General features: G+C 32.7%; 1 protein-coding gene across 4 annotated transcripts in view; it reads right to left on the minus strand.

Annotated features, from left to right (window-relative positions):
* TASOR2 (transcription activation suppressor family member 2) overlaps window positions 1-18327 on the minus strand; it is a 93350-nt gene that overhangs the window by 26912 nt on the left and 48111 nt on the right. For 3 of the 4 annotated variants that reach the window (XM_007503871.3, XM_007503870.3, XM_016426000.2), the window contains exons 2-11: window positions 17740-17885; window positions 17052-17147; window positions 14424-14496; window positions 12437-12528; window positions 9684-9821; window positions 9427-9551; window positions 9312-9331; window positions 9113-9212; window positions 7002-7102; window positions 5070-5173 (exon numbers count right to left, since the gene is read on the minus strand). In XM_007503871.3, coding sequence (XP_007503933.2) covers window positions 5070-5173; window positions 7002-7102; window positions 9113-9212; window positions 9312-9331; window positions 9427-9452 — 351 coding nt within the window. In that variant the 5' untranslated portion in view covers window positions 9453-9551; window positions 9684-9821; window positions 12437-12528; ... (1 more) ...; window positions 17052-17147; window positions 17740-17885. The remainder of the gene's footprint in view (window positions 1-5069; window positions 5174-7001; window positions 7103-9112; window positions 9213-9311; window positions 9332-9426; window positions 9552-9683; window positions 9822-12436; window positions 12529-14423; window positions 14497-17051; window positions 17148-17739; window positions 17886-18327) is intronic. The other variant, XM_056799031.1, reaches the window with a different exon arrangement.

Below are 18327 nucleotides of genomic sequence, written 5' to 3' on the forward strand. Positions count from 1 at the left end.
GTACAGTGGTGTCAAGAATAAATGGTTACCTGCCAAAAAGAAATTAAAATGAGATCTCTAAATTATATCAGAAATATTTACTTCTTCCCTTTTAAATATTACAAATTTAAGGATAATTAAAATAATGACTAGGAACTTCAAGTCATGTTTTTTACACTGGGTCAAATCATGGAATCTTACTATGGAAAGAACCTTAGGTATCATCTAATGTAATCTCCTACCCAGTGTAACAAACCCTTTAACAGTATGACTGGCATTAACATACAGCTATCACTTAAATACCAAGGATAAAATGCTCCCTTTTCTATACAAGTAGTCCAATCTATTATCAAGAGCTCTATAATGTTAAGATTATTTAAAAAATTCTGACCCCAATTCTATGTTTTTTCTTACAAATTCTATCCACCAGTCCTAGTTCTACTAAATACAGTATTATATCCACTTAACTTGGGACCTGTTCAATAACTATTTCAATAAGGAACAGATTAATCACAGAATAAATTAACAAAGCTAATAATTTGGGACATATAATGAAAATGTCTTATTTAGAAAATTAAGTGGAACACTGCACATATATATATATATATATATATATATATATATATATATATATATATATATATATATATATATACATATATATACATGTATATATATGGTCTCATATGCAATGATAAAATCAAGAATTTATTTGATATCTTCTATCCACTTGAACTATTTGCCAAAATATATATACTACCTAACAAAGAATGTAATCAAACATTAATGCACAAACTTGTTAGATTTTAAGGATAGCTAATGCAAAATATATACAAAATATTAGATGGCCAAGTTAGAGAACTTAATCCAATTTCAGAAAAGGAAACAGATCTAGCTAAAAAGGAAAGAAAAAAACAACTTACTGGTCTTGATGGATTCACAGAAGAACTCTAACAAACTTAGAAAGAAAATTTTGTACCAATACATGACAAATTATTCTATCTTTTGGAAGCATGTCTTACTTTAGTTTGGTTAGGAATAGATTTTCTATTTGTAGCTGTGAGAGAGTTATAATTTGCTTCTAATAAGTTTTTTTACAGCAGGATCTTTTAATATTAAGGTTGCCTATTCATTTGTACATGGTTTTAGACTTCAATATGTCCATCAATTGTGATTTTTTTCCTCTTTAAAAAGAAATAATATTTGTTATTTGGGATGGCTCTCTGAAAGAGGGAAGGGAAAGACTACTGTGGATAACTATAATAACATAAGAAAGAGGTTATCCAATAAAAACTTGTTTAATATTTTAATTTTATTTATTTATATAATATATAATATTAAATGTTTATAATTTATTTTAATTAATGTGATTAATATTATTACTATTTTAAGGATAGCTAAACTTTGTTTTGCAAGCTGAAACTCTATTATATAGTTAGAATAAAGCATTCAAAAGGTTTTTAAAAATGAACAATCCACCAAAACATAATAATTCAATAAAAATATCTCAATGAAATTATGAAACTAAGATCTTTTTTCATTTAGTTTCAGTTTCATTTCTAACATCAGAGGAAAATGAAAGTAAAAACAATTAGGTCTTTCATTATTTACCTTTTCAACCCAGAAAAACAAAAATGAAAGTAAATTCTTTAGACTTAGAATTGAAAGCAGGTACAATTTTTTTTCTGGTGCAATTTTCTTTGTTTGTTTTACAAAATATACAAAGTAAAACAGAAATGTTTGACATGTTATCCATGAACTGGAAGCCACAGATCATTATGACCTCATATTTAGTCTTGGAAAGGACTTTAAAGATTATCTAGTCTGATCTTCTCATTATATAGGTAAGGAAACAGAGATAGTAAGAGACTTGCTTAATGTCAGTTAGTAACAGAACCAGAATGTTAATACAGGCCCTTTCTAAAGAGTAAGCGGAAACTCCTCCTTCTAACTTACACTTTCCTTGGATCAATATTTACAAAAATATAAATTGCATAGATTAACAGAAGAAATAGAATTCTTAAATAATCCCATATCAGAAAAAGAAATTAACAAGCCATCAAAGAACTCCCTAAGAAAAAATCCCCAGGGCCTGAAGAATTCACAAGTGAATTCTATCAAACATTCAAAGAGCAACTAATCCCAATATCATACAAACTATTTGACATAATAAGCAAAGAGGGAGTTGTACCAAATTCCTTTTATGGCACAAATATGGTACTAATTCCAAAGCCAGGCAGGTCAAAAGCAGAGAAAGAAAACTTTAGACCAATCTCTTTAATGAATATAGATGGAAAAATCTTAAATAGAATACTAGCAAAAAGACTCCAGCAAATCATCAACTGGGTTATTCATTATGATCAGGTGGGAGGATGGTTCAATATCAGGAAAACCATCAACATAATTGACCATTTCAACAAGCAAACCAATAAAAATCACATGATTATTTCAATAGATGAAGAAAAAGCCTTTGACAAAATACAAACAACACCCATTCCTATTGAAAACACTGGAAAGCATAGGAATAGAAGGGCCTTTCCTAAAAATAATAAACAGTATATATCTTAAACCATCAGCAAACATCATCTGCAATGGGGATAAACTCGAAGCCTTCCCAATAAGATCAGGAGTAAAACAAGGATGCCCATTATCACCTCTATTATTTAACATTGTACTAGAAACACTAGCAGTAGAAATTAGAGAAGGAAAAAGAAACTGAAGGTATTAAAATGGGCAATGAAGAGACCAAGCTATCACTCTTTGCGGATGATATGATGGTCTACTTAAAGAATCCTAGAAAATCAACCAAAAAGCTAGTTGAAATAATCAGCAACTTTAGCAAAGTTGCAGGATACAAAATAAACCCACATAAGTCATCAGCATTTCTATATATCTCCAACACATCTCAGCAGCAAGAATTAGAAAGAGAAATTCCATTTAAAATCAACCTCAGACAATATAAAATACTTAGGAATCTATCTGCCAAGACAAACACAGAAACTATATGAACACAACTACAAAACACTTTCCACACAATTAAAACTAGATCTAAACACAATTGGAAAAACATCAACTGCTCATGGGTAGGATGAGCTAACATAATAAAAATGACCATCCTACCCAAACTTATTTATCTATTTAGTGCCATACCCATTGAACTACCAAAAACCTTTTTTACTGAATTAGAAAAAAAAACATAACAAAGTTCATTTGGAAGAACAAAAGATCAAGGATATCCAGGGAAATTATGGGAAAAAAATGCAAAGGAAGGAGGACTTGCAGTGCCAGATCTCAAACTGTACTATAAAGCAGTGGTCATCAAAACAATTTGGTACTGGCTAAAAGACAGAGAGGAGGATCAGTGGAATAGACTTGAGGTAAGTGACCTCAGCAAGACAGTCTATGATAAGCCCAAAGATCACAGCTTTTGGGACCAAAATCCACTATTTGATAAAAACTGCTCGGAAAATTGGAAGGCAGTATGGGAGAGATTGGGGTTGGTTCAACATCTCCTACTCTACACCAAGATAAACGCAGAATGGGTGAATGACCTGAATATAAAGAAGGAAATTATAAGTAAATTAGGTGAACACAGAATAGTATACAACTCAAATCTTTGGGAAAGACTTTAAGACCAAGCAAGACTTAGAAAAAATTACAAAATGTAAAATAAATAATTTTGATTACATTAAATTAAAAAGGTTTTGTACAGACAAAACCAATGCAACCAAAATTAGAAGGGAGGCAACAAATTGGGAAACAATCTTCATTTGAGATATGCAAATCTAACTTACACTTCCTTAAGGAAGTGTATCATTAGAATTGTTAACATTTTAAGACTCATTTAACAGTTTCTAATGAAAAAAAAAAGAAGGAATTTATTGCTATGGCATAGTGCAGAAAGAATTCTATCCATTCAGGCTATTAAGCCTTAACAGCTCAAAATTACACTAAGACTTTTGGGTCATGCTATATAACAAAAGTCCAACAAAACATGAAGATTGGCTTTTCAAGGAAATTTTGATTCATTTCATTTAAGTGTTTCAACACTGACACCTTCAATTCAAAAAGATTATTTATTAAGTACCTACTGGGAGCAAGACAAATACTATGTGATAAATGCTCAAAAAAAAAAATTAAAAGGACATTAGAGCTCTTATCTCAAGAAAGGTTGCATAGTCAATTGAGAAAATGAACTACTTTTTAGATTCATAGAAAGGTATATAAAATATAGAGTACCACCCATAAAGTCAAGATGGAGGCTCAAGCATCAAATGATGTTGCATAATTTAGACTTAAGTCCAAAAGAAACATATTTATCTTTAAACTAATTTTTGATTAACTTTAATTTCCTTAAGTACCTAAAATCAATTCTAGATCCATTAGTATATTTCCCAAAAATAATTTTAAAATTTCATTCCTATTTATATCCAATTACCACAGGAACCCTACTAATAAAAGACCACTTGCATCTCTAGTATAAATTACCTTCAGATTGAATTATTTTTAAAAAAGAGTACATTTTTCCCCTTGCAACCTCCATAGTTAAGAGGTATTAATGTGAAAATTTCTGAGACACTGGCTGCCAGAGAACCACCTCATCTTTGTCCCTTAGCTTCTTGTTTCTCAAATAAACTCTGGCACACATCTGAGGTTTACCTCCTTTCAAAACTGAATACATAAAGTAGAAACAACTTCCGTTCTACAACATCAGCAAAGTAGTTGGGATTCCTTGTAACTTCCTGAAGTTCAATCTGGATATTTTAATTAAAAGCCAATTTGCACCAGATGCTTTATATTAGAGGAAATCCTAGTGAGCAAATATTTTAGGAAGGTTATCTATTCCTCTGAGATAATTTTGAGAAAGCTCTCCTTATTCTCTTATATTCCTATAATACATCTTTTCTAGAGAATTTCTAGAGTTTTAAAGTCTTCTCTTCCTACATTGCTAAGATTTAAGACTAAAAAGAGGTTAAGAATGTGTCTTAGGGTACTCAATAAAAACTCTAATTGTCATTTATCTAGCTAAAACTGAAATGCTAAATTGTCAATTATTTAAGAATTAACGATACTTAAGTCCATGCCCTTACCAATTTCTTAGTTTTTATGTATTCTGTTAGTTGATCTAATTTCTTCCCCTGTTTGTTTGATGTTTCCACTTCATACATGCTGAAGCATAAATCTTGGTAACAGACTATAAAGAAGAAAAATATGTGTGAAAACAGTAACACATACAAAGAAACATTCTTCAAGACCTTTCTTTGCTCTGAGCTTCACAAGAAGAAAGCTTTATAAAATAACAAAACCAAATTTATCAACTTGTGATCACCTGGTGGTGAAAATTCTCCAAATTTAGCTAGGTTAGTCCTCAGGCAATAGACATAATCCATCATGAGGCCTGTGCTTGAAGCTTTTACAGTTTGGAAGGATCTACCAGAGCTTATAATCTGCTTATGCAGATAACAGAGTCTTTGATAACAGAAGATAACCTACCAAATCTTTTATCTGTCACTTCAAAAAGAATCTATAACAATTATCCTACCATTTAGCTTCAGCTTCCTCCTATCTTTTGATTTTACTTATAAATCAAATGTCAACTATGTTATGATCCAAGTTCTTAATTGATGGACAACTGTCTCACTTTTAGTACAGTAATATGTTAAATTAATGTTTAAAGATGATATAAGAATGCTATTATTATCCTCTGTCTTGTTTTTCACTTCTCTTCCAATGTCACTGCAGAAATGCAAGGAGACAGGTCACTTTATATTTTTGCTTTGTGGATTACAATGGCCAAAGAATTTGTCACTTAAGGTGATCTCAATGGTAATAAATTTCTAAACTAAAGTATGGTCCTTCAATAAGAGATAGTCTTTTTGGGACTGTACTCAAAACCTGTTAAGAATGGTAGAACTTAGGGGCAGCTGAGTGGTTCAGTGGATAGAGAGCCAGGCCCAGAGATGGGAGGTCCTGGATTCAACTGTGGCCTCAGACACTTCCTAGATGTGTGACCCTGGGCAAGTCACTTGACCCCCATTGCCTAGCTCTTACTGCTCTTCTGTGTTAGAACCAATGCTAAATATTGATTGTAAGATGGAAGGTAAGGGTTTTAAAGAAGAAAAAAAAGAATGGTAGAAGTTGCCAAAGTTTCTAATCCTCTGGAAAAGTTTTAAGAGAAGATACAATATCACTTCATAATGAAACACACTGGATTATTTTGTTCAGCTTGAATGACAGATAAAATTTTTTTTAAAATGTATTTTTATTTAATGGCTCTTTGTAATAACCTTTCCTAATTAAATTACAAAAATGAATTGAAATTGTTTTTTAGAATACAGATGATGACCTAATCTCTCTTAGTGCACAAACAGAGATTAGGTCCACCAGATGCAGTCCTTGTGTTGAACAGTTGTTTAATTATTTCCCTTTGTGACAAGGGAAAGTTCCTTTGGATAAATGTATCAGGGAAATGTCTGAGGTATTTTTGAAAAAAGGTTATCAAGAAAGCTTTAAAAAAATAAAAGTGTTTACTCTGACATGAATTAAAAATTTTTTTAAAATCATGGCTTTCTGGAACAACATACATAAAGGACTACAGAATTTCCTGTTTTGTTTTTATGCCCATTTTGCTTGGTTTTTGATAAAAGACTTTTTGTCTCATTGAAAGAATCTGAAGTATTTCTGAGACTCTATTATCCTTAAGGATTCTATTTTTCCCCCCACTTATCTTCAGAAGTTCTTGCTTTGTGGATTACAATGGCCAAAGAATTCATTACTTAAGGTGATCTTACAGGTGATAAGTTTCTAAACTAAAGTCCTCATTTGTATGAGGAGACTCAAGTCTCTCCAAATTGGAAGAGTGAAAGTACTCAAATTTCCCACCTTGAATCTTGCCATATTTTGCCAGGTATTCAGAGAAGATCTAAAAACAGAAGGCCCTAAGACAAGTTTCTATGAAATATACAATTAAAAGTTTGGGGATTGATAGAAGAAAGAAAACACAAATGTTACTTGAATGATACCTTTTTCTTCCAAATAATTGCTTTTTCTAAAAGCAGATTCTGGTAGCTTCTTCTTCAAAGTAGATACCTCCATAACATATTTGGCATCTAGCTGCCGGGGTCTATTGAAAGAATGCCAGTATATAATCAACATTAAAGACAAAGCCACATGAGAGAACATCAATAGATGATAATGTACAAAGACAATTGTCATTCTCGGTCACCGAGAGACTACCACTAAAGACAAATATACCACTCAATTTTAAACTTAAAACAAAATTCTACTGTTACTACAATCCTTAATAATATGCAGATTCACAATTTTCTCTACTAAAATGTCTATTATAGGACCTTATATACAAAATTTTTAAAGAATATTCTGAATCTTAATGCAAGTTCTAAGAAATTATCTAAAAATGTGATGAACATTTCAGTACTACCCAAATTATTTTTCCTGCTCCAACTGTATCTTAAGAAATTGTAGCTGGGGGCAGCTGGGTGGTTCAATGGATTGAGAGCCAGGCCTAGAGATGGGAGATCCTGGGTTCAAATCTGGCCTCAGACATTTCCTAGCTGTGTGACCCTGGGCAAGTCACTTGACCCCCATTGCCTAGCCCTTACCACTCTTCTGTCTTAGAATCAGTTGATTCTAAGACAGAAGGTAAGGATTTATTTAAAAAAATAATAAAAAAATAAAATAAAAAGAAAGAAATTGTAGCTGATTTTTCAAACTCTGTCTCTTGAAAAACTTTGGTTGTGACTGACAACCATGAGAATTGAACTACAAAATAAGGTATATATATTTTTAATACTTAATTTCCCTGTTGTCTTTCCAGAATAAAGGTCAATACTATTAGTATAGGAACAACTTAAGAGTAATTTCTCAAAGTGCTTATTTAAATAAAAAGAACCCAATTTAAAATCTTTTTTACTAGTTACTACTACTACTACTACTACTACTACTACTACTACTACTACTACTACTACTACTACTACTACTACCACCATCAACAACCACCACCACCACCACCACTCCTATCACTTCTACTACTAGCTTACATTTAACATTTATACAGTGCTTTTATTTTTGCAAAGCACTTTATATTCTGATCCTCACAGTTCTGTGAGGTTGGTGCAATTAGTATCTCTATTTTATAACTGAAGAAAGAGAGGCTAAGCAACATTATGACTTGTTCAAGGTCACATAGCTAGTAAAAGTCTGAGGCAGGATTGAACCTAGATCTTTCTGTTTCCAAGTTCAATATTCTATTCAATATACCATGCTGCCTTTCACTAACAGGAAAAGAAAAAAAATGGAATTATTTTTTCCATTATCTTTGCATTTAAGCCTATGCTTTCAAACAGTTTGACTATAAACTTAGAGCTCAATGGGAATACAGTGAATCTAGTGAAAACTTGATAAAAGATGAATTTCCTCCATATGATATGGAGATGACACCGTCATAGCTACCACATATTGTGACTCGAGACTTAAAGCATATATTGCAAATCAAAGAACATTTAGAGAATCCTAATACAACTCCAGGCTTTAAAAAAATTGTCCTTATGATTAGAAGGATGCCTCTTTCACACATGTAAAACATTTTCCATATCAGAGATCTTTCCCCCCATCATTTGATTTCTACTACTATGCTTGGTGATCATCATTCTTTCATGTATTATGAAGATCATAACTTCCTATGTGGAAGATAAATAAGTAAGAAAGCAAATACACACAGATCTGGATAAGATTTTATTTTTCTTTATTTATAAGGCTAAACTTGAATAATGATGACTTACATTTCTATGAAAATTTTAACATTTCAAAGTCACTTTACTTTTATTATTTGGTTTTAACCTAAGAAAAATTACATAAAATTGGCAGGGCAAGTATCAGACAGATCAAGGAACTTATATATAGGTGTTCAAAATGATTTGTTTAATGTCACAGAGCTAGTGGGTGGAAAAGCAAGTACCAAAACTTGCATGAGAATCTTAACGTCCTGATTCACATATACCTCATTATTAATTCTCTAAAAGTTCAGGCATGTATCTTACATAAATATAATCAAAGTTTTAAAATATTTCTCAATGTTATACAAGTATCAAAGAAAATAAAGGTAAAAACTTACAACTGGGCTGGAATCACTGCACCATGAGGGGACCACAGTGTTAAATCACATATCAGTTGTCCCTGAATAGTTAACTGCCCTCTCCAGGGGGAGATGAGAACTTAAAAAAAAAAAAGTAGTATGGCAAAAATTGATAAATACACTCAGAATTAATTTCTTTAAAGAATCTAAAGGAAAGTTCAACTAAATATTCCCTTACCTTCATCATCAAATTCAATCCTATAAGAAAAGAGGGAGAAAAAAAATTAAAAATGTATATTTTTTAAAGGCATAGGAATAAAGTCAGGAAAAATAACAATGGAGATATTACTTACATATTTTTATGACCTAAAGTTGACATCTTGTTAGGTTCACTATACTGAAAGGCTACAATTACGTAGGGAAGGATTTGCCTGGGTCGTTCAACAACACTGTTGTCTAAAAATTCGTAGAAGTAATACTAAAAAGAAAAACAAAAATATTACTCAGGTAACATTGCTGAATCAATCATGTACACATTTTTAAATCATCCATAAATCTACCACATTCTATACAAAAATATTTATTTATTGTCCATCTTAAGTGACTATACCTGACTCAGCTCAAAGGCTCGAAAGTGGCTTGTCTTGAGAGAAACGTTGTTGATATTTGCAGCCACATGACAATCATAGCCAGAAGACGGACTGGTATAGTTAGTTGTGTAATTCTCAGGTACAGCCTTGACTTTTCCCTATGATAAACAACAATGATGATCAGAGGCCTTCAAACAACAACTAACTAAAACTGAAGATATTGGTTAAACAGTTTTATTAAGAAGTCAATTCTCCATTTGGATTAAAACACCTAGCAAAACTGGCAAAATCATTGCAGAAGTATTCTAAGATAAGATTTTAACTATAAGTCAACAATACAGTTATAATTCATTATCAGTTATGAGAAAACATAGAAAGCAAAGAAGCACAATATAGAACTTTTACTATTTGTTTAAAAAAAAAAAAGTATAAGGAGACATGAGGGGAAAAATTAAAGCCATAATAAGAGTCTAATATGCCAAAAAAGGCTATACAACCATGCTTATGACATAAAAGATCCCAAGTGACCTGAAATAAGTTTGTTAAGAGATCCCAAATCCAAACATTTTGATATTAAAATGTAAACTGTAGTCTAAGTTATGATTACCAACAAGCCAAGGCATAAGAGTAACAGTACAAAGGCAAATTACTGTGAAGTCAACAAAAACCAACATGGGGTAGAACACTTAGCAAATTATCAGGTCTTATTGAACAGTTTTGGCTACCATCAAAAAGCCCAGTTCCAAAAGAGAGCCAGTACTACGGAGTTTAAAAAAAAAATTGGATTCTCCCATATTCCTGTTATGAGAAAACTAGGATATATATATGCAGTACTTTTCAAAAGAAACAGACTGCAGCTTATCCTGCTGCTCATGTTGCTAAATTAAAAGCAGTGAACAATGAATATTGGAACCAATCATGTAAAACCCAACCAACAATCTTTCAAGTGGCTAAGCCTAACATAATCTAGTAAGGTGATGTGCAAAATTATATAGCAAGGGACAAATATCAGGCATTTCGGTATAATTTCATAATGAATTAAAATGCAAATTTAGAAAATATTATTTAAGTTGATAGGAACAAAGGCAAGAACTGTGTTTTAATAAGTTTTGTGCCTACTGCAAGTCTGCTTTTACATCCTAGGTGCTCAATAAATATTTGGTGAATGAATAAAAGTAATGAGTGAAAAAAAGTGGTGAGCGACCTTTGAATCTCACTTCCTAACTTAATAATATTTTCACAGCCATTCCCAAAAAAAATTCCCATGAGTAATGGCATCTTAGCATTGTCTCTCTTTTGTTGTAGTGGAGTTGTTTTCAGTTATGTTTGACTCTGAAACCCTATTTGGAGTTTTCTTGGCAAAGATACTGGAGTAGTTTGCCATTTCCTTCTCCAAAATCTAGCTCTCTAGCTTTAAGAATTCATGACTTCTTGGTAAGGGACTTTTCTCTAACAATCCTAAAGTTAAGGTGAGAAATTTATGACAGTAAATTCTACTCTTCCTAAAAATGCATTTTTCAAATCCCATTTGTTTATCTTGGAGAAACTGCATGGTACCCTGAAAGGAGTACAGGATCAGGTCAGGAGACTTGGTTCTGCCATCTATGTGTCCTTGGAAAAATAAACTAACCTCTCTGGAATTCATGGTCATTGCCTATAAAATGAAGAAGCTAGACCAGGTAACTACTAAGGTTCCACTTGAAGCTCTAAATCTATAACCTCTTTGATCCTATGTGTGGAAGAGGCATGAAGGAAGAGTGAATTTCAAGCATGCAAAACAAAGCAAAGGACCTCAGCTGTCAATCAAGAAAGAACATTCCAAATAGAATGTTCCCAGGAAAGACAGTTGGAGAGTCAAGCCAGGCTGAAGGGGGAAGAAGCTCTGAACTGATCCCCTATTAGCTTCTGTCCTAGGCTGAAGGCCCCTTGGGGGGGGGGAGGGGCTTCTGGAGCCAGGCTGAGAAGACATTAACTTTTGCTGGTGGCTTAGTGTGAAGAACTGATTGTATATTTGAGATTTGAGTTTGAAGGAAGAAGAAAGAAGATTAAACAGCTGTCCTTCCATCTCCCAGACAGACTTTTGTGTCACAGCTGTGGCAGGACTTACATTTCCTAAAATCCTCCTAACCCTCCTTATAGATTAGGGAAAACCTCATCCCTCTCACCTCAATTTCCATCCTTGTCCTGTTTTTCCCAATAAACCCTTTTACTTGAGAAAGGAAGAGAAAGGAGTTTTTCTTCTCTAAACCTCACTGTTTACCTTTAAATTACTTAGAAGGGTGGCTGACTAACAGTGGGGAGGGGAAGGGAGGCAGGAGGGCATGGGTGGAAAACTGGAAGGGGAAGGGTGGATAGTAGGAAATATCTTGATCTTTTAGCCATCAGTAGTGATCAATAAGCAACCCCAGAGTATCCCCTCTAGTAGTATCTCTCTATCTCTCAGAAGTATCTCTATCTCCATTATAACTAGGCACCTTCAGGTTTTCTCTAGTATCTCTCTAGCCAAGCCAGAGTATCCCGGTTATCATAACTATAAATATCTCCACAATATCCTATTCTAATACATGTAACCATTGATTTAACTGTACTCAACAAAAAATTATAAATGATACATTTATTTTGTCATTTTAATATTATAAAATATCAACTACATTTTTTCTCAATTTAGATGATATCCTTTCTAATGATGACATGTAACTATGGTCAACACAAAACACAGGGAAATAAATATTAATAAATGTTCACAATAAAGTTACATACACATATGCTTTACCTTAATTAGATTAAAAATAACAACATAACCAGATTTTCCATGATACCAGGGTCTTGGATGAAGGTAATCTGAATATCTGGAAATGTATACACCTATAAATGTACAAAAGTATACATGATTATTAGAGCCTATTAACTGACACTAAAAAGATTACCTGCAAGCCTAAGAAATGTAATAGAAAACATTCCAAATTATGCTGGCCAAGTAGATGTGAGCACCAGAAGTTGCAAATAAAGTTTTAAATTCAGTTAGAAATAGATTAGGTCACAAGCATCTTCACTTGTGTGAGAAAATCATGACACTGTTTTAGACATTCCCACTCTCTTTTCAAAAGCAACAAGAACAAATATGCTACTGATAAGGACAGAAATACTTTAACAGGCTATATTTCAAAAATGCAGATCAGATATAATTAGACTTGGTTTCATCATGCTTTAAAGAAAGAACCATAACCTAGTAATTGAAAAAGAAATTGTTAAATTGAGCTAGACACATCTCATTCATGTATGTAAAATATATTTAATAAATTTATTATCTGTGCTTCAGCATCTCCATCTAGAAATGGATAGCAATATCTGCCACAAAACTTTCTTCATTATTTTCAAATATTTATTAACAATGTATTGGGAAGGTCAAAATGCTAATTAATTATATTTCTTTCCTTTCCTTAAAAAAAAATTAAACCCGTAACTTCTGCCTTAGAATCAGATATTAAGTATTGGTTTCAAGGCAGAAGAGAGGTAAGGGCTAAACAATTGGGATTAAATGACTTGCCCAGGGTCATACAGAAGGTATCTGTGGGTAAAATCTGAAACCCGGACCTCCTGTCTCCAGGTCTGGCTCTCTAACCCACTAAGCCACCTAGCTTCCCCTAACTATATATCAATCAACCTGTAGATATTCTTTAGTATAAATAACAAATTAATACTTTGATATTCCAAAATTGAGGCACCTAAAAACCAATTATCAATGCTACATATATAAACAAATAATATCATTTAAAACTACTGCCCAAAAGAATAAAACCCTGGGGCAGGTAGGTGGCTCAGTGGATTGAGCACCAGGCCCAGAAGTCTTGGATTCAAATGTTATCTCAGACACTTCCTAGCTGCGTGACCCTAAGCAAGTCACTTAACCCCCCACTAGCCCTTACCACTCTTCTGCCTTGGAACCAATAAACAGTATTAATTCTAAAACAGAAGGTAAGGGTTAAGGAAAACAAAAAGAGTAAAATCCTGCATGGCATCTTCTTAAACAGTCCAGATATATCCACACATCTTTATGCAAACCTCTAAACCCTTTGCTTCCATTTTCTATTATACCTACCCCAACATAAAGAAGCAAAATTTAGAATATAGGCAGTTTGAGAACAACACGGGTTTGAATAATATTACAAAGGAAAAATAAACACTTTGCCCCCTACATTTAAATTCAAGCATTAAACTTTTTTGTAAAAACCAAGCCAGATCAATCCTAGCTTCAAATCAAAGAATTGTCAGAACTCAGAGATCCTTTATAAGTACCGTTGTCTTTCCATTTGTTACCTTAACTTTACTTGTTAGCCACCATATTTGCCCACTCTTTTCCAGTTGTCTGTTCAATTCTCTCCTTAGGTCCTATAATGTTTTCTCTCTCCAAAGTAGAGCAGAATGGCCCAAATTTAAATAAATCTTATTTCACTATTTACAAAATGTCCTCCAAATTTGAATGGGAACTCATGAATAAGAAGTCAAAAATTGGGGAATTTATATCCTCAGTCACAAAACTAAAAAGTTTTTATGAAATTCTCTAGGTTTTACTACAATAGTTAAATTTTTAAAGTCAGGAAATTCATTCTTGTACTTAAAGTCATGATATTTATTAAATCTGTTACAGAGATAACTCCCTGTACACAGATTCCCCTCATAACTATAGATTTTCTAAGAGTTAATTAAACCTCAATTAATTAGCAAGGCACAGCCTTGTCAAATCTACTTTAAAATCTTACCTTTTGCTGGATCACCCAAAGTAGTGACAGTACTGCTGGCTATACATAGTCCAAGCTGACATACTAATTTTGCCTTTAAATAAAATAAATCTGAGTTATTACCAATGCTTTTTATAATATTGTCTTTACCCCCAATAAAAAAAAAATTTTAACCTTTCTTTTTCACTTCGAGCCAAATTCTCCCCCTCCTCCTCTCTCTTATCCCTGATAGCAAACAATCTCATATAAATTTTATATGTGTAATAGCATAAAACATCTTTCTACATTCGTCCTTTTGTGAAAGAGAACTTGAACAAATATAAAAAAAAGTAAAGAAATAAAGTATGTCTCTTGTGTGCATTAAGACTCCATCAATTCTTTCGCTGGAGACAAATGGCAGTTTTCATCCTGAGTCCCTGAGGATTTTCTTAGATCACTAAATTGCTAGGAATAGCTAAGTCATTCATAAATGTACATCATATAATATTGCTGTTTCTGTTTACAATGTTCTCTTGGTTCTGCTCACTTCATTTTTCATCAGTTCATGTAGGTCTTTCTAGGTTTTTAAAATCATCTGTCTCATCATTTTTAATAGCGGAGTCATATTCCATTACAATTATATACTATAATTTGTAAGGCCATTCCCCAATTGATTCCCATATTTTCCGATTCTTTGCCACCATAAAAAGGGCTGCTATAAATAAATTTGTATCTCAGGGTCATTTTAATTTCCATTTCTCTAATCAAGAATGATTTAGTTTTTTAATGTGATCATAGATAGCCTTGATTTCTTCAGCAGAAAACTACCTATTTGTATCCTTATCAATTGATATTATTTATATTCTTATAAAATTGACTCAGTTTTCTATTTATTTGAGAAATAAGGGTTTTATCAGAGATTCTTAATATTTAAGCTCATACTCTTAAAGCTGAAAAAGATCTTTAAAATAATCTAGTCCACCTCCATGATTTTCTAGATAAGCAAAATTGTAGTCATCTATTCAGAAAACTAGTAGTGTGAGATAGAAAGAGAAGGCAAGTATCCTCATTTCCCAGCCCCAGGTTTTCTTTACTATCAATTTTTAGAAAAAGTGAAAGAAATCTTAAAGTTCAAACATTATGGGAAATATTGTGAAAAGATAAAGTTTTATTAAAACGACAACTCACTGCTTTTATTGCTAGGGTTCTACTTTCTGATGGTCAAGGCCCCCCCCCCAAATTATGGTTGGGTTCAGATCACAAGCTAAGAGAAAATGACTTAATTCTAACAATCATGTTGTGCCAATATACAAAATATTATTAAAACTAGTATTTTTATTACATAGTAAATATTAACACTCATTAATGAATAACAAGAATAGGAAAAAGTTCCTAAGTGACCTTGAACAAGTCACCAAACTTCCCTGAGACTCAATTTCCCCATTCGTCAAATGAGAAAAATGGGATTAATTTATTTCTAAGGTCCCTTTCAATGCTACAAATGTATGGCTTTAATTTTAACATACCTTCCCTTCCTCCTCATGAGCTATCAACAAACTCCTCTAGCCAACTGTCTTCACCTATTCACTCTCTGTAATCTTCAAACACCCTCATCTATTCCTGGTTCCTTTCTAACAAACACACCCATGCCTCACCAATTCTTAACAACAACAACAAAACAAAAAACTCTCACTTTATCCAATAATCCTGAAAACTGTCAAACCATATCTATGCTCCCTTTTCAACTAAAATATTTAAGAAATCTGTTTAGATTAATTAGAAACTTTCATTTCCTCTCCTTTTCTTCTAAACTTTCATCAATCGTGTTTCTGATCATCATTTAATTGTAACTATTCTATCCAAAGTTACCAATAATCTCTTAATTGCCAAATCTAGTAGACTTTTCTTAATTCTAATCCATCCTGACTTTTCATCAGCCTTTGACAATGCAAATCAATTTGATTACCTTACATTTACACTGCATATGTCTTATATTTAGATATTCAGCATATTGAATTCCCCAATTGAAATGTGAGCTCCTTGGAACAGGGACCCCTTTTTTGACTATGGCACAGTGTCTAACACACATAAGTGTTTATTGACTGAAGTAATGCCTTGGAATTTTTAATCGTTTCCAAAAGCCAATACTATTAAAAATTATATATTTATAAAGTCACAAAATTCTCTAGTTAAGCAACTTGAACACAACAGCACTTTCTCCTATATTTAAGTATAGTCTAGGTTTCCAAAGTTGGACCCTAAATTCTAGAGATCACAGCTTACTAAAAAAGCTACTTACTCAAAAAATCCCCCAAAGAAGCACTTATAAAAATAAATATAACATGGAAAAATAGCCAATTTCTTCTCACTGAAATGAAATAGTAAAGCTGATCAATGCCTTCTTCCCTCCCACCCCTAATACCTACCACCTCCCAAAAGTATAGGCTTGAGGGTAGTAATTAGGATTCATTCCTAAAAATATTCAGAATGTCTTTCCTGAAGAACAATATTTTGAATAATTTATTTGCCTTGCCAATAGGTAGCATGAATAATCAAGAGTCCCACAAGCTTTGAAGGACAATCTAAGAGATGTGTAAAATTGCATATTAATAAGCATTTGTATATAAATATGAATCACGATTTTAAAAACTCAACAACAAATTGCCTTACCTGATTTTCGGTGTCAAACAGAAGAAAACCATAAGTTTCATGAAGTTCCTCTGTAGTATAGTTGCTTGCTTCCTTTTGTTGATAAAAAGTTTTATACTACATAAAAGAGAATGAGCATTAAAAGCTATAAATATGCTATTCTGTCTAGTAAATAGATATGGAGTATTTGTCAGTTACCTTTCTAAAAGACAGACTTGAAAGACAAATTAAATTTGCTCTTTTTTTTTATTTTGGTCTTATTTACCACTCGGTAGTAAATCATACAGCAGGCAATGTGATGTAGGAGAAAGCTTGCCTCAAAGTCAAGAAGACTAGGGTTTAAGCCTGATACATACTGGATGGGTAACCTTTAAGACTTTAATTTGCAGAGAAGCTGCTGGACTACATTAGTAGAAGAATTCCTGGAAGCCTTCCCATACCAAAGAAATCAAAAGTCTTATAAAGTAATGTAAACACATACTTGTTCTCGTTCTCTTTCTCATACACGTGTGTGTGCACACATGTGTACACACACACACACACAGAGTCTCTCTCTTTCTCTGATTCACTCACTTTCCTGCATGACTATTTCCAAGACTGTTGGGCTCAAACTGAAATGCTAAACCTCAAATAATAAAAAATGACTGGTATGTTTCTTTAAAAAATTTTTTTGAAGATACCTATACACATGACCAACCAATCTCCTCACCTCTTTTAAGAAAAAATCATTTTTCACCAATGTCACTTCACTGTAACGAAAACCATTCTCAGATGTAGAATCCAAGTAAGAACTATGCAGTACTGAAATTGCTCTTTGGAAATCAGAATTTGAAGACACTGATACTTTCTGAAAAACTGTAAAATATACAAGGAAAAGTAAATTGTTACAGTTGTTACAGTTAACATAAAGATTGTGATGAGACTCTAAATATCACTAACTCTTAATACTTAGCCAGCTTCCCACATACAACTATTAAACATAAAATATTGTAAGTATACCACACAACTAGTCTTAAGTAATTCAATTCAACGAACTTAATAAAGGTAATGCACAGGCAGACACAAAGAAAAACGAAATAGATCCTGCTTTCAAGGAGGTAAAACTCCCATGGGGTAATGGCATGCACCCCCTCAGTATAATGAGGTAAGAGAGAGCACAGACAACTAGAAAATTCACACAAGGGGATTCTCAGCCATTCCTAGCTCAAACCAGTCCAGTGATTCAGGTTTGGGACTGGAATGCAATACAATGCAATACTCTTAGAACATAAATACAGGCAAAACAAGGTTAAAAAGG

This window comes from Monodelphis domestica, chromosome 5 (genome assembly GCF_027887165.1).
Source record: "Monodelphis domestica isolate mMonDom1 chromosome 5, mMonDom1.pri, whole genome shotgun sequence".
NCBI lineage: Eukaryota > Metazoa > Chordata > Mammalia > Didelphimorphia > Didelphidae > Monodelphis > Monodelphis domestica.